At 37.2% G+C, this 17267-nt stretch overlaps 1 protein-coding gene across 2 annotated transcripts in view; it reads right to left on the bottom strand.

Moving 5' to 3' along the window:
- Prrg1 (proline rich and Gla domain 1) overlaps nucleotides 1–17267 on the bottom strand; it is a 114856-nt gene that overhangs the window by 54767 nt on the left and 42822 nt on the right. For both annotated transcript variants that reach the window (XM_048436309.3, XM_048436317.3), the window contains exon 2: nucleotides 12291–12341. In XM_048436309.3, coding sequence (XP_048292266.3) covers nucleotides 12291–12300 — 10 coding nt within the window. In that variant the 5' untranslated portion in view covers nucleotides 12301–12341. The remainder of the gene's footprint in view (nucleotides 1–12290; nucleotides 12342–17267) is intronic.

Here is a 17267-nt window from a genome sequence, read left to right as displayed (position 1 = left end):
TCCCCAAAATGTATGTGATGCACCAATAACAGGAGCCTGTACATTCTATACTGATACAAGTAAATCAGGTAAGGCAGGTTACAAATCAGAAGAATTAAGTAAGGTGAAACAAAGCCCTTATAATTCTGTCAAGAAGGTAATGTATACAAACACACACATACACAATCACACACACACACACACACACACACACACACACACACACACACATATTCAGCCAGTTTTGGAGTGGGACAATGGCTCTGTCTGTACGTTTCTAAATACAAGCGTATTGTTAAAAGAAACATTCAGAGTTTCTTTGTCATATGCTGGGCCATCTAGTATGGGACGGAAAGAAGAAGTTAGGAAAAATTTTACTTTCTCCATGTCTATTTTGTCTATATCATATTCTTTATTGAATGTATATCACTATGAACAATGTTTAAGTTTTCAATGATGTACAATAGATTTTCCTACAGATCCTATTCCTGCAGTAATCTTTGAAGTTTCCAGGAAAGATGGGACCCCACAGCAACAACTCCACCTGGTTGAGATGATATCTTGATGCTGATAGCTCTACTATAAGACCAGTATTTTGGGTACCAGCTGCTGAAATGATGTATTTTTCTCATTAAGTTCTGGCCAGAACTCCAAATAAGAACTTTGGGGGAAAAAAAAAAACTATCGACTGCTCGAAAATCGTTTGCAACTATACTAGACAGTAATTTTGAAACTTACCCATCACTTTAGTTTTGCAGGATCCCATAAAGTGAACATCTCCTCCATGATAGCAGGAAGCAATTCTAGAGGACGACACCTCCTCTCCCAAAAAAGTTTGTCCTTAGTATTTGAAAGACCATTTAGGGGTATTATTTGTATCAGGTAGAAGATTGGGGTGAAAACTATGTTTGTTCCAAAAAAAGGATAATAATAGTGGGTAACAGAGTGAATACTTGTGAGCTATTATTTATGAATAATTTACATTGGTATAGATTTTGTATATTGATACAATTCAAATTATATTGTTATTTCTATTTACAATATTTGTGAATCTATGCTAAGTTATTCTGTCAGATTGTATACATGCATGCTTCTACCTCTGTTTAGGACATTTTGTATATTAATACAACCTTTAGGACATGTTTTCATATTGTATTATATATTATTTTTACCTCTAAACATGATATTTATATATTGTTTACATTTTGAGGCCATTTTCATCATTTGCTGCACATTTCTTTACATATTATTTAATATTCTGACATGAAGTCTAAGTCTTTAAGTTATACAAGTATTAAATATTAAGTCAATAGTTGTTCAAGTTTGTTATATATACAGTCAGATTAATTAGGTTCTTTAGATACACAGAAATTGTATTCTGTCTAGATAAGTAATCTTCAACCACTTCAAGGATCTGTAGAACATGGCATTTAAAGAACTTAGAGTTCTGTTAACATGAGACATGATTGCTCCTGACAGCACAAATCATTTCCTGAGAGAATGTTGGGCACCCAAGATACTCCACTCTGAGTTTGTTTTTTTCTTGGCACAATTGACCTTTGGGCAAGGAACTGCCCATACCCCTACCACTGCCAAAGTACATGGTATCCAGAAATGGATAAGCAGGACACAAGGAAAAAGACTATCAAATGTTGCCAAGCCAGGGTAAGATGGTTCTGAAAATTTTCCTGCCTCTGAAAATGGTCTGTCAGTTATGCTAAGCCTTAGCCAAGGTTGGTTGCTTCAACACTGCAAATGAGACTTTGGGTGTTTGCTCAGGTAGTTAATTGTCTCTGTCATATATTGCTAACTTTGGAAGTGCTTGATTGCACTTCCTGTCTGCTTAAGTAATATTACTTCCTTCTCAGGCCTTCAATAGGGTTGAAGATTAGATAATTGTGCTACGTTCCTGTTATGATTTAGCCAAGCTTATTTCCAATACAAGATTTAGACTGTATGGAATAGAATGTTTATTAAAACATTTGTCATGTGTTCATTGTTTAACATTGTTCATGTTGTTTGTAATTTTATACTTGATATCTTGTTCCTACTGTATATAGTTTTGTATTTGGTTTAGATTGCTCTTGTTTAGACAAAATGGGGAGATTATAGGGAAAGCATTATTAAACAATAATCCTTAAGAGGTGGGTCTTAGTTAAGGTTTGGCTTTTCCGAGACCCAAGTAAAAAGGTGTGCACCTGCATGTGTGCTCTATCTGAGCCTTTTCTCATGAGACATTGCTGTGCTTGGATTTCTCTTTTCCTGTTTCATGAGTTTTTCCCTTATAATAAGTAAAATTTGATTGTTTTATCCTTAGCTAGCCTGGTTATTTCGACACAGTATTCTTAAGAAGGCTGGTCAGTATTAAGCTTACAAGGTCCTGTGTGTAGCTGCTCTCTTGAATCTTGCTTATCGCTTTCAACTAGCTAGAGGATTTGTGGGAATACTATTGCTAGAATTCTATCATATGTCTTAGAATAATTTTTTTATCTAAGACATTGTGATGCTATCTAAAAAGGTAAAAAATTGAGATTTTAGGGGTATACAGAGTAGGACATTAAAAAGTATAGGTCAAAAGATTAATTTTTATATTATGTGTACAGGCATTCTTGCTGCATATATGTCTATGTACTACATTTATGTGTGGTGGCTAGAGATGCCAGAAGCGGATGCCATATCCCCTGGTACTAGAATTACTGGTTATGAGTCACTACACAGATACTGAGAATCAAACCAAGGTCCTTTGGAAGATGAACTGGTGCTCTTAACGGCTAAGCTACCTCTCCAGTCTAGATATATGTCTTTTTACTTTAAAAGTCTATGTGCAGCAAAATATGGTTTAAGACCTTAGTTGTGATCTGGTTAGAAGATAGTGAGGAGGTGAAGCCCAGGTCTAAAATTATTTTTACTTCTACTTTACAACTGCAATTTTGTTACTGTTATTAACTGTAATATGAATATCTGATATGCAGGATATCTGACATGTGACCCCTGTAAAAGGGATTGTGACCCTAAAGGAGTCATGACATAAGTTGAGAATGACTGCTCTATAGTAGAAATCATTAGGAAACTCAAGTAACATACCACACGATTCCACTTATATGAAGTGTCTAGACTAGTTGAATCTGTAGGGATAGAAAGCAGAATAGAAATTTCCAGGATTTTCAAGGTGGAAGAAATATAAAGTTACAGATTACTGGGTATGAGGTCTTCTTTGTGACTGATGAAACTGGTTTAGAAATTGTTGGCCAACCTACATACTTTAAAACTGCCACACTTATGTTACTTTTGATTCAGTTTTAAAGGGCTAATTAATTTTGAGATTAATAAACCGTTAAAAACACATATGTTGACAAATAGATACACTTATACCCTCAGACAAAAGCCATTCCTTGCCTTAATCAGAGCAGCCTTCTCTGATAATGAAAGGTAGTGAATGCAGAGCCTCATGGCTGCCCAAAATGTAGATAATGAACAATGGCTGTGGGCTCAGTATTACACAACACCTTCTAAGGCTAAGAAAATACTATGCCAGAGGGAATTAGAAAGTATGTAAAAACCAGAATATATGGTACAGTGCTGTGAAATATTCTCTGAACTTGACACAACCACTGAAATCAATAACTCATAGCAACTATAGGTACTTGACCTAGGTCCTCAAAAGATCAGTGCTATAAAGAGTCCATGGAGGTAAAGGGAGGAAGAACCATGAGGCCCTTCACTTTACCTCTGAACTATTGGTTTATTGACAGATTCTAGGAAATGAAAGTACCATCTTTAGGTGTATACCTATTGCTGAGTCCTCCAAGTTCCAGCCATTACCTCCAAACCCCTCTTCAGACGGATGTCCTGGTTAATCTCAGTGGGTCACTGTAGTTTGAAAGAAAATGATTCCACCCTCAAAGGGCGTAGCACTATTAGGAGGTTTGGCTTTGTTGGAGTAGGTATGCCTTGTTGGAGCATGTGTTTCACTGTGAAAGTGGGCTTTGAGGTCTCATATATGTTCAAGTCTCACCTAGTGTCTCAGTTCACATTCTGTTGCGTTTAGATAAAGATGTTAAGGACTCTCTGCTCCAGGACCATGTCTGCCTGCATGCTGCCTTGCTTCCCACCTTGATGATAATGAACTGAAAATCTGAAGTGTAAGCATGCCACCGCAATTAAATGTTTCCCTTTATAAGAGTTGTCATGGTCATGGTGTCTTGTCATAGCAGTAGAAACCCTAAGAGAGTCACAAAGCAAAATGAATAGATAAAAACATGAGAGAGAGATTTGTAGGGAGGATGGGAGTTAACAGAGGTGGCAAGTTAGAATGATCCTTATGCATTTTGTACAAGTGCAAAATTATCTAAAAACAAATTTAAATAATAAAAAAATTATAAACCCAACTTATACACCTAGTGTTACATTCTCAAATCTATACAAAAGGCAAAAAAAAGACTATATCAATGACAAAAGCTCTCTTTAGTGGGTTTGAAGAATAGCATTCCATTAAATAGCCCATTTTTTTTCTAATGGAAAACATTTGCCAGGAATAAATAATGGTAGCTGTCAGTCCCAAGCAGATTTGTATTACTGTTATAAAATTAGGGCGATAAGTGCTTACAATAAACTAGTGGCATCATTTAAACTGCAGCAACACAAATGTCACCATAATAAAGATGTTCTAAGATCTAACAGAGGAAGGAAAATGAAATAATTAATTGACATTAAATAAATGCCACTACTTGAACTACACAGAGCAGGGAGCTTCCAAGTAAAATTAGGCTATATGTTATGAGATTTTACAACTTGTCAATTTGAAGACTCGTTCCTTGTTTGAAAATATGGAGCTTTATGCCAACGTTGAAGTTCAGAATTGCAAAGAATTGAGATGGATTTTATTCATCTTTCCTCTTACTGTCATGCTGCATAATTCCTGGCTTACTGCATGTTCTTGTCCTTTTCCCAAAGAACTCATCCATTTTCCCAACTTATCAAGACTTAGTATGAGGACAGAGTCTATGCAGGAAAACCAGTGGTTTCTTTTGTTGTTGTTGCTTTACTTATTTTTTCTGAGTTTAAGAATTTTATACTATATCCCTCAAGAGATCAGAATACTGGCAGGAGACATGACTCAGCCATTAAAAGCTTACAATCAAAAAGGGAACAGAATTCATTAACTGTTTTGTGTGTTTCATTTTTATCAAACTCTTCCTTCTACAGTTGGGAATAATAAGCCTTAAATGACAACAATAGAGGTCACAAAGAGCCTATGAGCTATGAACTTGTGCTGAATCCTGAGGCTCATTTTCTAAATCATTTCTTCTTTTAACTAAAATCCTTTCTTATAGACTTTTATAAAATTTTCTTTTTAAATCTTTTTCACGAGTTCTTAATCACATAATCTTCATGGGAAGGTTTCTGTTTGTTTTTGTTGCTTGCTTTGTTTTTTTTTTTCATGTAGGGCAATCTAGCCTTCAGCTCTTCAGATGACCTTCACCTCTGTATAGTTCTCTCTTCATCTTCTGAGTGCTTGGTTTATAGGTTTGTGCCAACATGCTTAGCCCTAAGAATGCCGCCATTGACAGCACTACTCTATATTCATTCATAGCAGAACAGCAAGGGCATCTTACCATTATGTATGTAAAATGAACACAGAAAGTGACTTTTCATATTCAGATTTTATAGATCTAAAGCTTAGAACTCTGCTTCTTGCCTCAGCATTTAAATGAGTTCCAAAATCTCAATACTGGAAAAGGAAAAGGAGAGAAAAAGTTAAACTACCTTCACATTTTTTCTCATTATCTTCCCAAATAATACCTGCTTGCTAACCATGTAAGTTAGTTTTTGTAAAGATAAGCAAAAATTCAATGTGTTTAAAGCTACTTGGCCATACTTCCTTTTTTGTAAAGGATGTGCAAGGGCATTTCTGTCTTATTGAAACAGCATGAGGAGCCTCCTCAGCACCTCTGTTCTTTTTTCTTTTTATTTATTCTCTTTGTCTTTTATAGTATGTAACTTGATCCTATTCATTTTCCAGTCCCTTTGGTATCTACACTCCACTCCTACACACACCCCCAAATAAAGAAAAATTTATAAAAAAGAAAAAATTTAAAAAGGAAAAAAATTAAAAATCTCATCATGAAAGCTGCAGTGTGACACAATGAGTCATGTCGTAAACCCCTTTGTCCATATATCATTACTTGCAAGTGTTCACTGCAGAGTCATTGGTCTGGTTTGTGGCCTCTAGTTTCTACTTCACTATTGATGCTGGGCCCTCATTAGGACTCTTCCTGGATATCTTGTTGTTGTCTTATGTTGTGGAGATCCTGCAGCTTTGGGTATGTGAGTCAGGTCCTTTCATGTGCTCAAGCAGATGATATATTGGGTGGATGTTGGGGTTGGCCAACTCAAAACCCTGGATCTGGGCTTAGGCAGGGTAGGGTTGTCTGCCAGCCAGTTTTCCCGTGTTCTTATTCCCAAGGTGAGCCCTCCAATACTGCCTTGGTTATTTCACCTCTTGTACTAATGAGTGAGGGGCCAGTTCTACTTTCAAGCCCTCGGGGTTGGCTCTCCCACACCAGATCTACTGTGTTGCTCAGGCAAGGTATTGGGGCAGCTGTTGTGGGGAAGGGACAGCTCTCTTGCTCTTATGGCCTTAGGGCCAGCTCCCCTACCTATCTCAGGGATTGATAGGCATGGGGTGAGGAGAGGACTTCTCTCTTTGACCCATGATACCACATGTCAGGTGAGTAATGAGGGCAGTTCTTCCCTGCTCCTAACACTGGGGCTGGGTCACAATCACCTCCAACCACTAGGCACCCTGTTGTGTAGCCTAGGTGAGAGGCAGGACCCATTTACTGAGTGCTATAATTGGTAAGGGTCATCTCTCATCCCCCACACATCGCTATATAACAGATAAGTAGTGGAGACAACTCTCCCAACACTTAAAAGTTCCAGGCTGGCTCACCCACACGTCAGCCAACAAGGTTGCCTCTATTGTGTCATGCAGGTGAGGTGGAGGGCCTGCTTTCCCACGTGTTGCAGCTGGTAGGAGGCAGGGACAGCTTTCCCGAGCCTTGAGACCTAAGGACCAGTTCTCAAGCCTGCCTCAGGCATTGATAAGTGTGGCAAGGAGGGCTACTCTCTGCTGCCCATGTTGCCATGGGGCAGATGGGTGATGGAAGTAGCTTTCCCTTGCTCACTACTTCAGGACTGGTTCACTCACACTTGTGCCAACAGAGTTGGTGCCATTGTGTTGCCTAGGCAAGGTGAAGGGCCTGCTCTCCTTAGTGTAACTGGTGGGGGTCAGGGACAGCTCTCCTGTTCATATGACCAGAGGGCCATCTCCACCATCCCACAGGTGTTGATGGGTGTGGCAACTCTTCTCTCACCCATGCCACCTCAAGATAGATGAGTAATGGAGACAGCTCTCTCTTATTCACTACTTTGGGGCTGGTTCACCCACACCTCCATTGACAGGGTTGGCTCTATTGTGCTGCCTGGATGAGGAGTAAGGCCTGCTCTCCAGAGTGGTGTAGCAGGTGGTGGTTAGGGACAGCTCTCCCACTTTGATAATCACAAGGTCATCTCTCCCATCAGCCTCAGTCATTGATGGGTATGGGGGGTATCTCTCTCCCAGCCATGCCTCTACAAGACAGGTGGGTAATGGGGACAGCTCTGCCATGCTCACAATTTTGGGGCTGACTCAACCACACCTGCGTCAGCAGGACTGGCTCTATCGTGTTGCTCTGGCAAGGTACAGGGCTGGTTGCTCAGAGTGCTGTAGTTGGAATGGGTCATGGACCGCCCTCCTGCTCTCATGGCAACAGGGTGGGGAGGTGGGGTCAACTGCCCCCACCCATGCCACCATAAAGTAGATGGGTAATGAGGATGGCTCCCCCACACCTGTGCTAACAGGGCTGGCTCTATTGTGCTGCCCTGGTAGGAGAGCACCTCTGTTCTTAAGGTGAAAACATGGAAATTAGCCACGAGTAACAAATAGATACAACAAATTACTCCAAAAGCACTTATGGATGCAATGAGTTCTGGCACTAAAAAAAAATTCACATGAATAGATGTATTTAAAAAATAGAATGCAGATTGTCATAAAAAACGTTAAAATTCAATTTGTTTTATGGATAAAGACATTATTAAGAGGGTTGTGTTTTCTAAAAAGCATTTTGTTAGAAATGTACTAATTGCCTAGGGGAAGAATCGTAGAAATAAAGCTTTAAGTTTCACCTGAAAATGTAGTCTTCCCATTTTCTTCCTCGTAAAAATGCTAACTTTCTACCAGAAGTTTACATATAATCACACATTGTTTTTTTTTTGAACTAGCATCTCATCATTTCATGTCATAAAATTTTAGGTTATATGACACACTATAGTCTTTGTTTCAAGAAAAGACATAAGAGTAAAAGGTCTTTAGTCAAAAGGATCACTTTCACATAGGATAGGTAAATAGTGCTGACTGAGCCTTTTCTTTTATGGCCCTTCCCTTGTGGAACGTTCAGAGCAAAGTTTGCAAAGTGAAATGTCTTGACATCTGCTATGATCTTTGGTAAGCTGTGCTGCTGGCCTGTGAATTACTGCAGGCACAGGCCATTGTTGATTATAGTATCTTTATATTTGTGATACTTTGCTATCTGAAACACCTGTGTGATTTTGCTGTCACCAAAAAATGTTTGGACACTGAGCTATTTCACTTTGACTGTCTGTCTATTTCCCCATGATATTAAAACATTACTATAGATCTGAAAAAATAATTAATCAATAATTTTCTCAGCAACAGAGGGCTTCTATGTAATCAACTTCACATATTACCAATAATTAATAATAAAGGATATTAAGAGTTTATCAGAAGAAACGAAAAGTTATGATAACATAAGACCTAGTTCTGCATCTTGGTTCTCTAATATATAAACTATTTATAGGCTACTAACTATAGATGATATTTTCTAAATCAGTTTCAGTTTACAGATAAATATATTAATGGAAATGATTATTCTTATTGTATAATACAAGTTTTTCTTAAAGCACAAGATAAATACGATGAATGTCAGAGGAAGCATCTGTGAGTTACAAAGTACTGTAAATACTTATTAATATAATAATGACTACAAATCCTTGAGTCCTAAATAGTAAGTCTCGATTAAAGACATCATAAAGAGTAAAAGCAATTTCAGTACTACACACAATAAACACTGTAAATACTGATTATAGTCAAATATAAAATTAAACATACATGCCTTTTCTTTACCTGCTCTCTCATTTTATTGTGTTGTTGTCTCATGAAGTGCAGACTTGCTTCATATTTGCTATATGTTCAAGGTTAATCCTGAATACCTGGTCTCATAGCCTTCTTTTCCCAAGTACTAGAAATATGGACATGTAGCAACTGCTCATGTAATGCCAGGGAATAAATAAATCTAGGGATTTGTACATGCTAGGTAAGCACTCTAGCAACTGAACTATATATATAGTGCCTGTTCCTCCTTTTTTTAAATTTATTTATTATGTATACAATATTCTGTCTGTGTGTATGCCTGCAGGCCAGAAGAGGGCACCAGACCCCATTACAGATGGTTGTGAGCAACAACCATGTGGTTGTTGGGAATTGAACTCAGGATCTTTGGAAGTGTAGACAATGCTCTTACCGTCTGAGTCATCTCTCCAGCCTGTTCCTCCTTTTAAAGATTTAAAGTTTGTGAACTTTCATGTTCATTAAAAAAAGTTTCATATATTTGTAAAATATTGATTTGTCCTTATTAAAGAATAGCAAAATAAATTAACTTCAATTTAAATTTCTCACAAGTTTAATGCTATATTTGCAATTGTGTCCTTTTGTATGCATATTGAATTTTGCTTGTGAGAATGCTTATCAAATGCAGTAAAATTTTCAATATACAACACCCAAAATAGAAAAAATATAAGCACACACTGTAACATTCTCTTCTTTCCACTAAAGTATCGGCAATTAATCAAGCAAATTTAATACAATCAAGTAAACTGCAGCAAAGTTTAAAGGATAAAGGATGGTGTTTGGTCACATTTACATGAATGTTTTCAAAGTAGTTGCTACCAGCAGTCAAAAAACAGCTATCACAAGCTTCCTGCATTTGTAAAAACAACATTATGTGATGCACTTCCTTTTCTCAGTCTCCAGGTTGGAAATATGCCCATCTTTGCAGACTGCATTACTATATCCTGTTCTATTAAATGCCTGGGCATTGAATCACTATTTGTTCCAGCATCTTTTAAAGGAGGCTCCTAACAATCTCTTTGTTAGTGACTGATGATCAGTCTGAAAGTAAAAGAAGAAATCAGAAATAATAGGTTCCTTGACAGTGTTGCTCTTTTTCATATGGTGACAATGGAAGGCAACAGCTAGGGCATTCTCTAAACCTATTTGTAACTTGGTAGCTTGGGTGAGGATTAAGCAATATGAGATACTCTGGAAGCTTCCACTGACAGCAGAATTTAGGATACTGCAAGCATGGATTAATCCTAGGAATATGCGTTAATGTATTTACAATGTTTATTTATTTTAAAAAATTGTAAATGGTTGGAGATTGCTATCTAAAGGTTTAGAAAGAACCAGTATGTCTAAAACAAATCAGCTTCCAAAGGAAGCTCTGGAACACACAGAAGCAACAAGGTATAGAAAGAATTCCTATGAGTGATCTGTGATGTGGTGGCTGCCTATAAAGACACAAATAATAATGGGGCAAGCAACTTAAGGCAGAACTCTAGGTAAATTGCACAACCACACTCTAAGATCTGTTGCTTTCAAAAGCATCTATCCAATAGCTTCAGTTTGACTGTTAAAAGGACCAACAAAGATATATTTATTCAATAAACATTGCAATAAGTTGATACCACTGTCCTATGTTATTAGACTTTACAGTTCCATATACTTGCACATATTATCACAGTACGCTAACCACATCCTCTTGAGGCTGGAAATACAGGATACATTAATTCTACCTCAGAGATGAAAAAAAATCCCATATTGGGAAACTTTGAGGTTTAACTGAAGTAATGGCTATGGAACTTGATTTCAGGCCTTTAATCTTTGGATTCATATGTATCCTAGTATAGTACTCTACACAGCATCTTTCCTTAACACCCTTTATAGCATGTTGCTTTTGTTTTGGAGGGGATCAAGAAAGACTTTCCCTTGCTGTCTTGGAATTGACTTTGTAGATCAGGCTGGCCTCAAATTCGGAGATCTTCCTGCCTGCCTGCCTCTGCCTCCCATGTGCTGGGATTAAAGGCATGTGCCACCACCATCTAGTTTAGCATATTGCTTTTATTATGACATATATATATACTAGAATTATTATAAAGTCATTAATATGGATAGTCCATATTAGAAATTAAATGACCCTAAATTTCTCTATTGTCTACTCTCCATAATAACTTCATGTAAAAGCAAAAACAAGCATAAAAAATTCATGTAATGTTTTTTAGTGTTGACATTTTCACTTTAAAAGAAACAAAAAAACACTGCTACATAAAAGGAACTTTTTAATTTGTGTTCTTATTTTTTTTAGAAAAAATTTTAAAATATATCTGGAATGACTAACATCTTTAATCCCAGCACTCGGGAAACAGAGGAAGGCAGATCTCTGTGAGTTTGAGGTCAGCTTGGTCTACAAGAGCTAGTTCCATGACAGGTTCCAAAGCTACAGAGAAACCCTGTCTCAAGAAAAAAAAAACTAAAAATATTTAGTAATTTATTTTTATGTATGTGTATATACATGTGCCTGAATTAGTTTGTGTTCAATTTGCACAGAAATGCCCACAGAAGCCACAGGGTATTAGAACACCTGAAACCAGAGTTACAGTCAGTTGTGAGTATTGGTACAGGGAACAAAACCAGGTCCCTGAATGAGCAGCAAGTAAATTAAGAGTTCTTAATTACTGAGTCAGTCAATTTCTGTTACTATTAGCAAAACTCAGATAGTATCAAGGCTTGTGGGTAACTTTGGAAAGAGTTATACAGAAGTTGGAATTTCGAACATTTATATAATATCAAACTTGAACTATTTCTCTCTGTCCTGGGAGATGTATATACATTTGCACGTGCACAAACATGTATGCACACCACCACCACTAGCAACAAGAAAACCAAATATCAAAAAAAAAGAACCAGTGAGTAACACATAGTATTTTTATGCATAGTGTTGAATCAGACCAAATTTTCCGTCACCAAGAAAAAACACAACTTAAGTGCCTACAAATGTATTTCTAATCTCAATTTCCCTGGAATGCTAGATTACTATTATGAAGAAAAATAATTTCAAAAGAAAAGAGAAACTTACCCCTCCCCATTTTTTTCTTTTGGCTTCTGGCAGGTCCTGGATGATGATTCTCTGTACAAAACAGAGCACATACACAGTCAGATTCACAAAGGCTGAGTCACTATATCAGATAAGCTCCATTATAGCTGATGTAGTCAGTGTGAGCATTTCATTTCAATGCACTCTAATCTTGCTCCCTGACAAAACTGTTTTATGGATCACAGATACCTAACCTCAGAGGACAGAAGCACAATTTTGGAAAGCATGAGCTGTCTAAACCAACTTAACTATGACCTTCTTTTTCTGGTATTAGTTTTTGCCCTTGCTAAATAAAACTCATTAAATTGGCCACACACTTATCTTTTTGGAGGACAGCCTTATCAACAAAAGATGACAGGCAAAAATGCCAAAGACTTGATGTTAATAACAAGGCTAGCATATTATTAGCTTGCTTGTCTCTGCCTTCCCTTCATTGGCATTCTATAACAAGTAAAATTCCCTTTACCCTGTAACATTTCCCTGATTGGTGTCAAATGGCAGTGCCCCTAATCAAATTATCCTTGAGGCAAAGCAGCCCACAATTATTTCCAATAAACATCATGAATCAAGGACCATGGAGTTCCTGAAAACAAGCATAAGAGAACCAACAGGAAATCCATAAATAGCAATGTCAATGGAAGTTATACAAAAACAGAAATTCTGTTTTATAGATGGAAAAAGCATGAACACAACATATGCAGAAGCCAGTGCATATAATTAATGCTTCAATTTCTTACAGGTATAAAGCATGAAGATACTATTTACCAGTCACTTGTCAAGCTCTTCATGTGTAGCTAAGCAGTTGAGTTCAGGTGTGTGTCGGTATCTGTGGGTGTGTGTAGTGAAAAGATATGATCTATAAATCCATTAAGAAACTTACTAGAAGTTCAGTAGGGGAAATCAAGAATAAATACCAAACTGAAACTTGATAACTAGTTGTATGGTACCAGATAAACCCTTTCTATTTTAATTTTTTTTTTTACAAAATATACTCTGTGTACCCTCTAGGGCATTAAAGGTATGTACTTCAAAAGCAAATGTTCTTTGTTAAATCTAGAAAATGCTGACATAAGCCTATACAAGTTTCCTTGTCACCAAACATTTCAGATACTTAGAAAATGAGAATGATGGACTGGGGAGATAGCATAATGGTTCAAAGCACTTTGTTGCTCTAACAGAGGACCTACATTCAGCACTCAGAACCCACGTTCAGTACTCAGAATCTACACAATGGTTCACAACTATCCTCAACTCTAGTTTCTGGAGATCAGGCTCCCTCTTCTGACTTTCACAAGCACATGGAACACACACACATTCATGCAATAATATAAAATAATAAAAAATTTAAAAACAGGCAATGAAAAATGTAGCAAAATTATATCAATTTATTTGGCATTTTATTATGAACATTTCTCAGGATTGGATTCTTTAGAGAATTTATTGTTTGATCTTCTTTTGAAATCAGCTGAGTTCCTCAAAATAATCTTAGACAGGGAAAGGTCAACTCTTGTGAGCTCCTCACAGAAACACCAAACAAGCAAAAACACGGCAAGAAATAAATCAATTAATGAGTGAGTGTTTGAATAATGAATAGTTGGAAAGGACAAGGGGGTTAAGAAAATGGGAGGGGAACAAAATAGAGTAATGGAGGATAAATATGATAAAAATGCATTATATACATATATGAAATTATCATAATAAACCACTAATATATAATTAATATATGCCAATAAAAATTTAACTTGTATTTTTATGAAAAACACTTGTTAATAAATAGGTTAACTCTCCAAGCTAAATTAGGGTACAGAACTACCCTAGTCTCACTCACTGGAATTTCTCCTTGAAGTCCTCAATATATGCTGTCATCAGAAATCAAGAATTTGAAGTACCAATTACCTTTCAAGTGAACTTATTCCGGGAAGGCATGAGGAAAAAGGCAATATAGCAAAGGGTAATCCATTCATGTACAAATAATGACTTGCAAGAGTTAAGTGGGATGGTGGTGGAATGACTCAATTTGGATTTTAAGAGAAAATCAGTGGCATTTCTTGGGGAAAGGAGAATTAAGGGGTGAAGATAATTGGACTGCAGAGACAGTGATATCAAGGATGCTAAAGAAATCTGGCAGGACTTCGTGGTTTCATTTTCTTAAAATTTCTTGCTTGTTCTTCTTTAATATTTAATCAATCTCTTTAGAAAGAATTAAGCCTATTTCTGTTGTTAGTGAGAACCACAAAGGAAAGGGCTGTGAGGCATGGGCTAGGATTTTCAAAGAGCAGCTGCCTCTCCAGAGGTCAAAAATGTCATCTGGATCTGGGATTGCCTTCTTCCTGGAGAAGATGAAACCAAGGAAACAAAGGTTAATTCTACCCTAGTCAATAACTACCTCACCTAAACATCTAGGGGCAAAACTCTAAAAATCAGAACTTTATTTATTTATTTATTTATTTATTTATCTATTTTTGTTTTTTTGAGACAGGACATCTCTTCAGCTTTGAGGCCTATGCTGGAACTAGCTCTTGTAGACTAGGTTGGCCTCGAACTCGGAGAGATCTGCCTGCCCCAACATCCTGAGTGCTAGGATTAAAGGCGTGAGCTACCACTTCCTGGTTCAGAATTTTTTTAAATAATATTTTTATTCTTTCATTTTACATATCAACCGCAGTTTCCCTTCCCTCCTCTTCTCCAGATTCCCCTTCAGACTGACTACTCTGTCTTCATTCAGAAAGCAGCAAGCCTCCCACTGGCTTTTACGATGTCATGGCATACCAAATAGAGGCAGGGCCAAACTCCTTTTCTTGTATCAAGGCTAGGAAAGGTAATCCAGAATGGGGTACAGGTACCCAAAAGTCAGAGACAGGTCCTGATTCTATTGCAAGGAGTCTTACTAAGAGACCAAGCTATACAACTGTCACACATAGGCAGAGTGCCTAGGTTGGTCCCGTGGAGGCTCCCTAACTGTTGATTTAGAGACCATGAATTCCCATGAGCTCAGGTCATCTATCTTTGGGTTCCCATGTCATGACCCCCAGGTTCATATAATCCCTCATCCCTTTCTTCAGCAAGACATTCTGAGCTCAGTCCAGTGTTTGGCCATGGATCTCTGAACCTGATTCCATCAGTTACTGGATAGAGTATCTCTGATAACAATTAGGATAGTCACCAATCTGAAGGTCAGAATCTTATTTTAAGCAAAATGATTTCCTTAAAGATACAGGGTTAATGGCCTATTAAACACATCACCCCAAACTAAGTTTTCTATTTCACGTTGTCTCTTACTGCTGCTTCTGCTATCAACATTCAGTGTGTCTCTTTAACTTGGATCCTTGCTTCTCTAGTCTCCTTTAATTTGAGGTGTGTGTGTGTGTGTGTGTGTGTGTGTGTGTGTGTGTGTGTGCACGTGCACATAAGTGTATGTAGTGTTATGTTTGTGTGTCTGTGTGTCTGTGTTGTAGGAAACTTTTAGAGAAGGTTTATACTTCTCTAAAAATGAGTTCTCCTCAATCTTGTTTCTCAGTCAGGGGTCCCTATCTTAAACTAAGTAGCACTTCCAACTCTTCCATTTATTTACCTTGCCTAGCACTAACTAAACTCTATAACAAAGGCTGTAACCTGTGGGTTGCAACCCCTTTGGCAAAAAAATGAATTACAATTCATATAAAGTAGCAATGAAAATAATTATATGTCTGGGGGGTCACCACAACATGAAGAACTATAGTAAAGCGTCACAGCATTAGGAAGGTTGAGAACCACTGCTCTATAAACTAGATCCTAGCTTCCTGAAAACTAATATATCAACCATTATTGGCAGTGCACACCTTTAATCCCAGCACTCAGGAGGCAGAGGCAGGTAGATCTTTCTGAGTTTGAGGCCAGTGTAGTCTACATAGATTATCTCATATTTTCTCTAATTTTAGTTTTATATGTGTATATATATATATATATATAGAGAGAGAGAGAGAGAGAGAAACACATATATAATTATGTTGTTCTATATATATGAAAAGTAAGCAGAAAATAGTTATATATGTATATAACTATTTTTAATTATAGTTTTAAGCTATCTGTTTAATATATAGAGCATAATGTTATGATATATTTCTTGATAGATACATGCATAAAGTAAGGACTAAAGGAAAGCATGACATTTTAAATAACTTCAGGGCCACTTTTGCCAAAGGCTGGGGTATCTGGCCAGTGTGGTAGGGAAACGAAGGGTCACGGATATGATTCTAATCCAGTTCCATACAGTTCTCCAGCTGCACAGGTGGCCTTGCCAACCACATGATGACCAAGAGAAAGGTCAGCTTGGAAGGGCCAAGGAAGTGCCTAAGGGTCCCCCTGCAAGGCTGTCAAGCCAAAGTCACTCCTGCCAGGAAATATTCTGCAAACATCTAAATGAAAGGATATGCTCAAAATTGATAATTATAGCTACTCATTGTACATTAATCAAGGGATTAATTGTAGCAGGATAATCAACATGTTCTTATAGAAGAGTATGTTTCTCAAAATAAGTAATCAGACAAAAAAGTGGAAACAAAAGAGGAAAGGATAGCAAAACGTAAACAGGCTGGGTTGACAAACCAAGAAAAAAATAAGATTTACCTGCATAAAAGGGAGACACTAAAAAGTTAAAAAGTAGAGCCCTGCCTCTCAAGCAAAGAGAAAGAAGCCAAGTCAACTGATCGTGTGCCATGTCTCATATACCCTGTCTTCCTTTTTCTAAAAGCCAGAGAAATGTTCTTATAAACTATTTTGTAAATATGAGTTTCTTAAGAGCTCTAGAAATATTTTTTAAAAAGGGGAAAATCCCAATTTATCCAAATTTTTAAATGTAAGTATTTTTAAGAGGTAAAGTCATTCATTGGTTGTTTATTTTTTGGTATAACCAGATGATAGCAGGATATTAAATCAGGGGAGACTATCATTGTCTGTGAGTCCAGAGTGGACTAGTTTTAT

This window comes from Myodes glareolus, chromosome X, assembly GCF_982192425.1.
Source record: "Myodes glareolus chromosome X, mMyoGla1.1, whole genome shotgun sequence".
NCBI classification, from domain to species: Eukaryota; Metazoa; Chordata; class Mammalia; order Rodentia; family Cricetidae; genus Myodes; species Myodes glareolus.
This window is presented reverse-complemented; position numbering and strand designations above follow the sequence as displayed.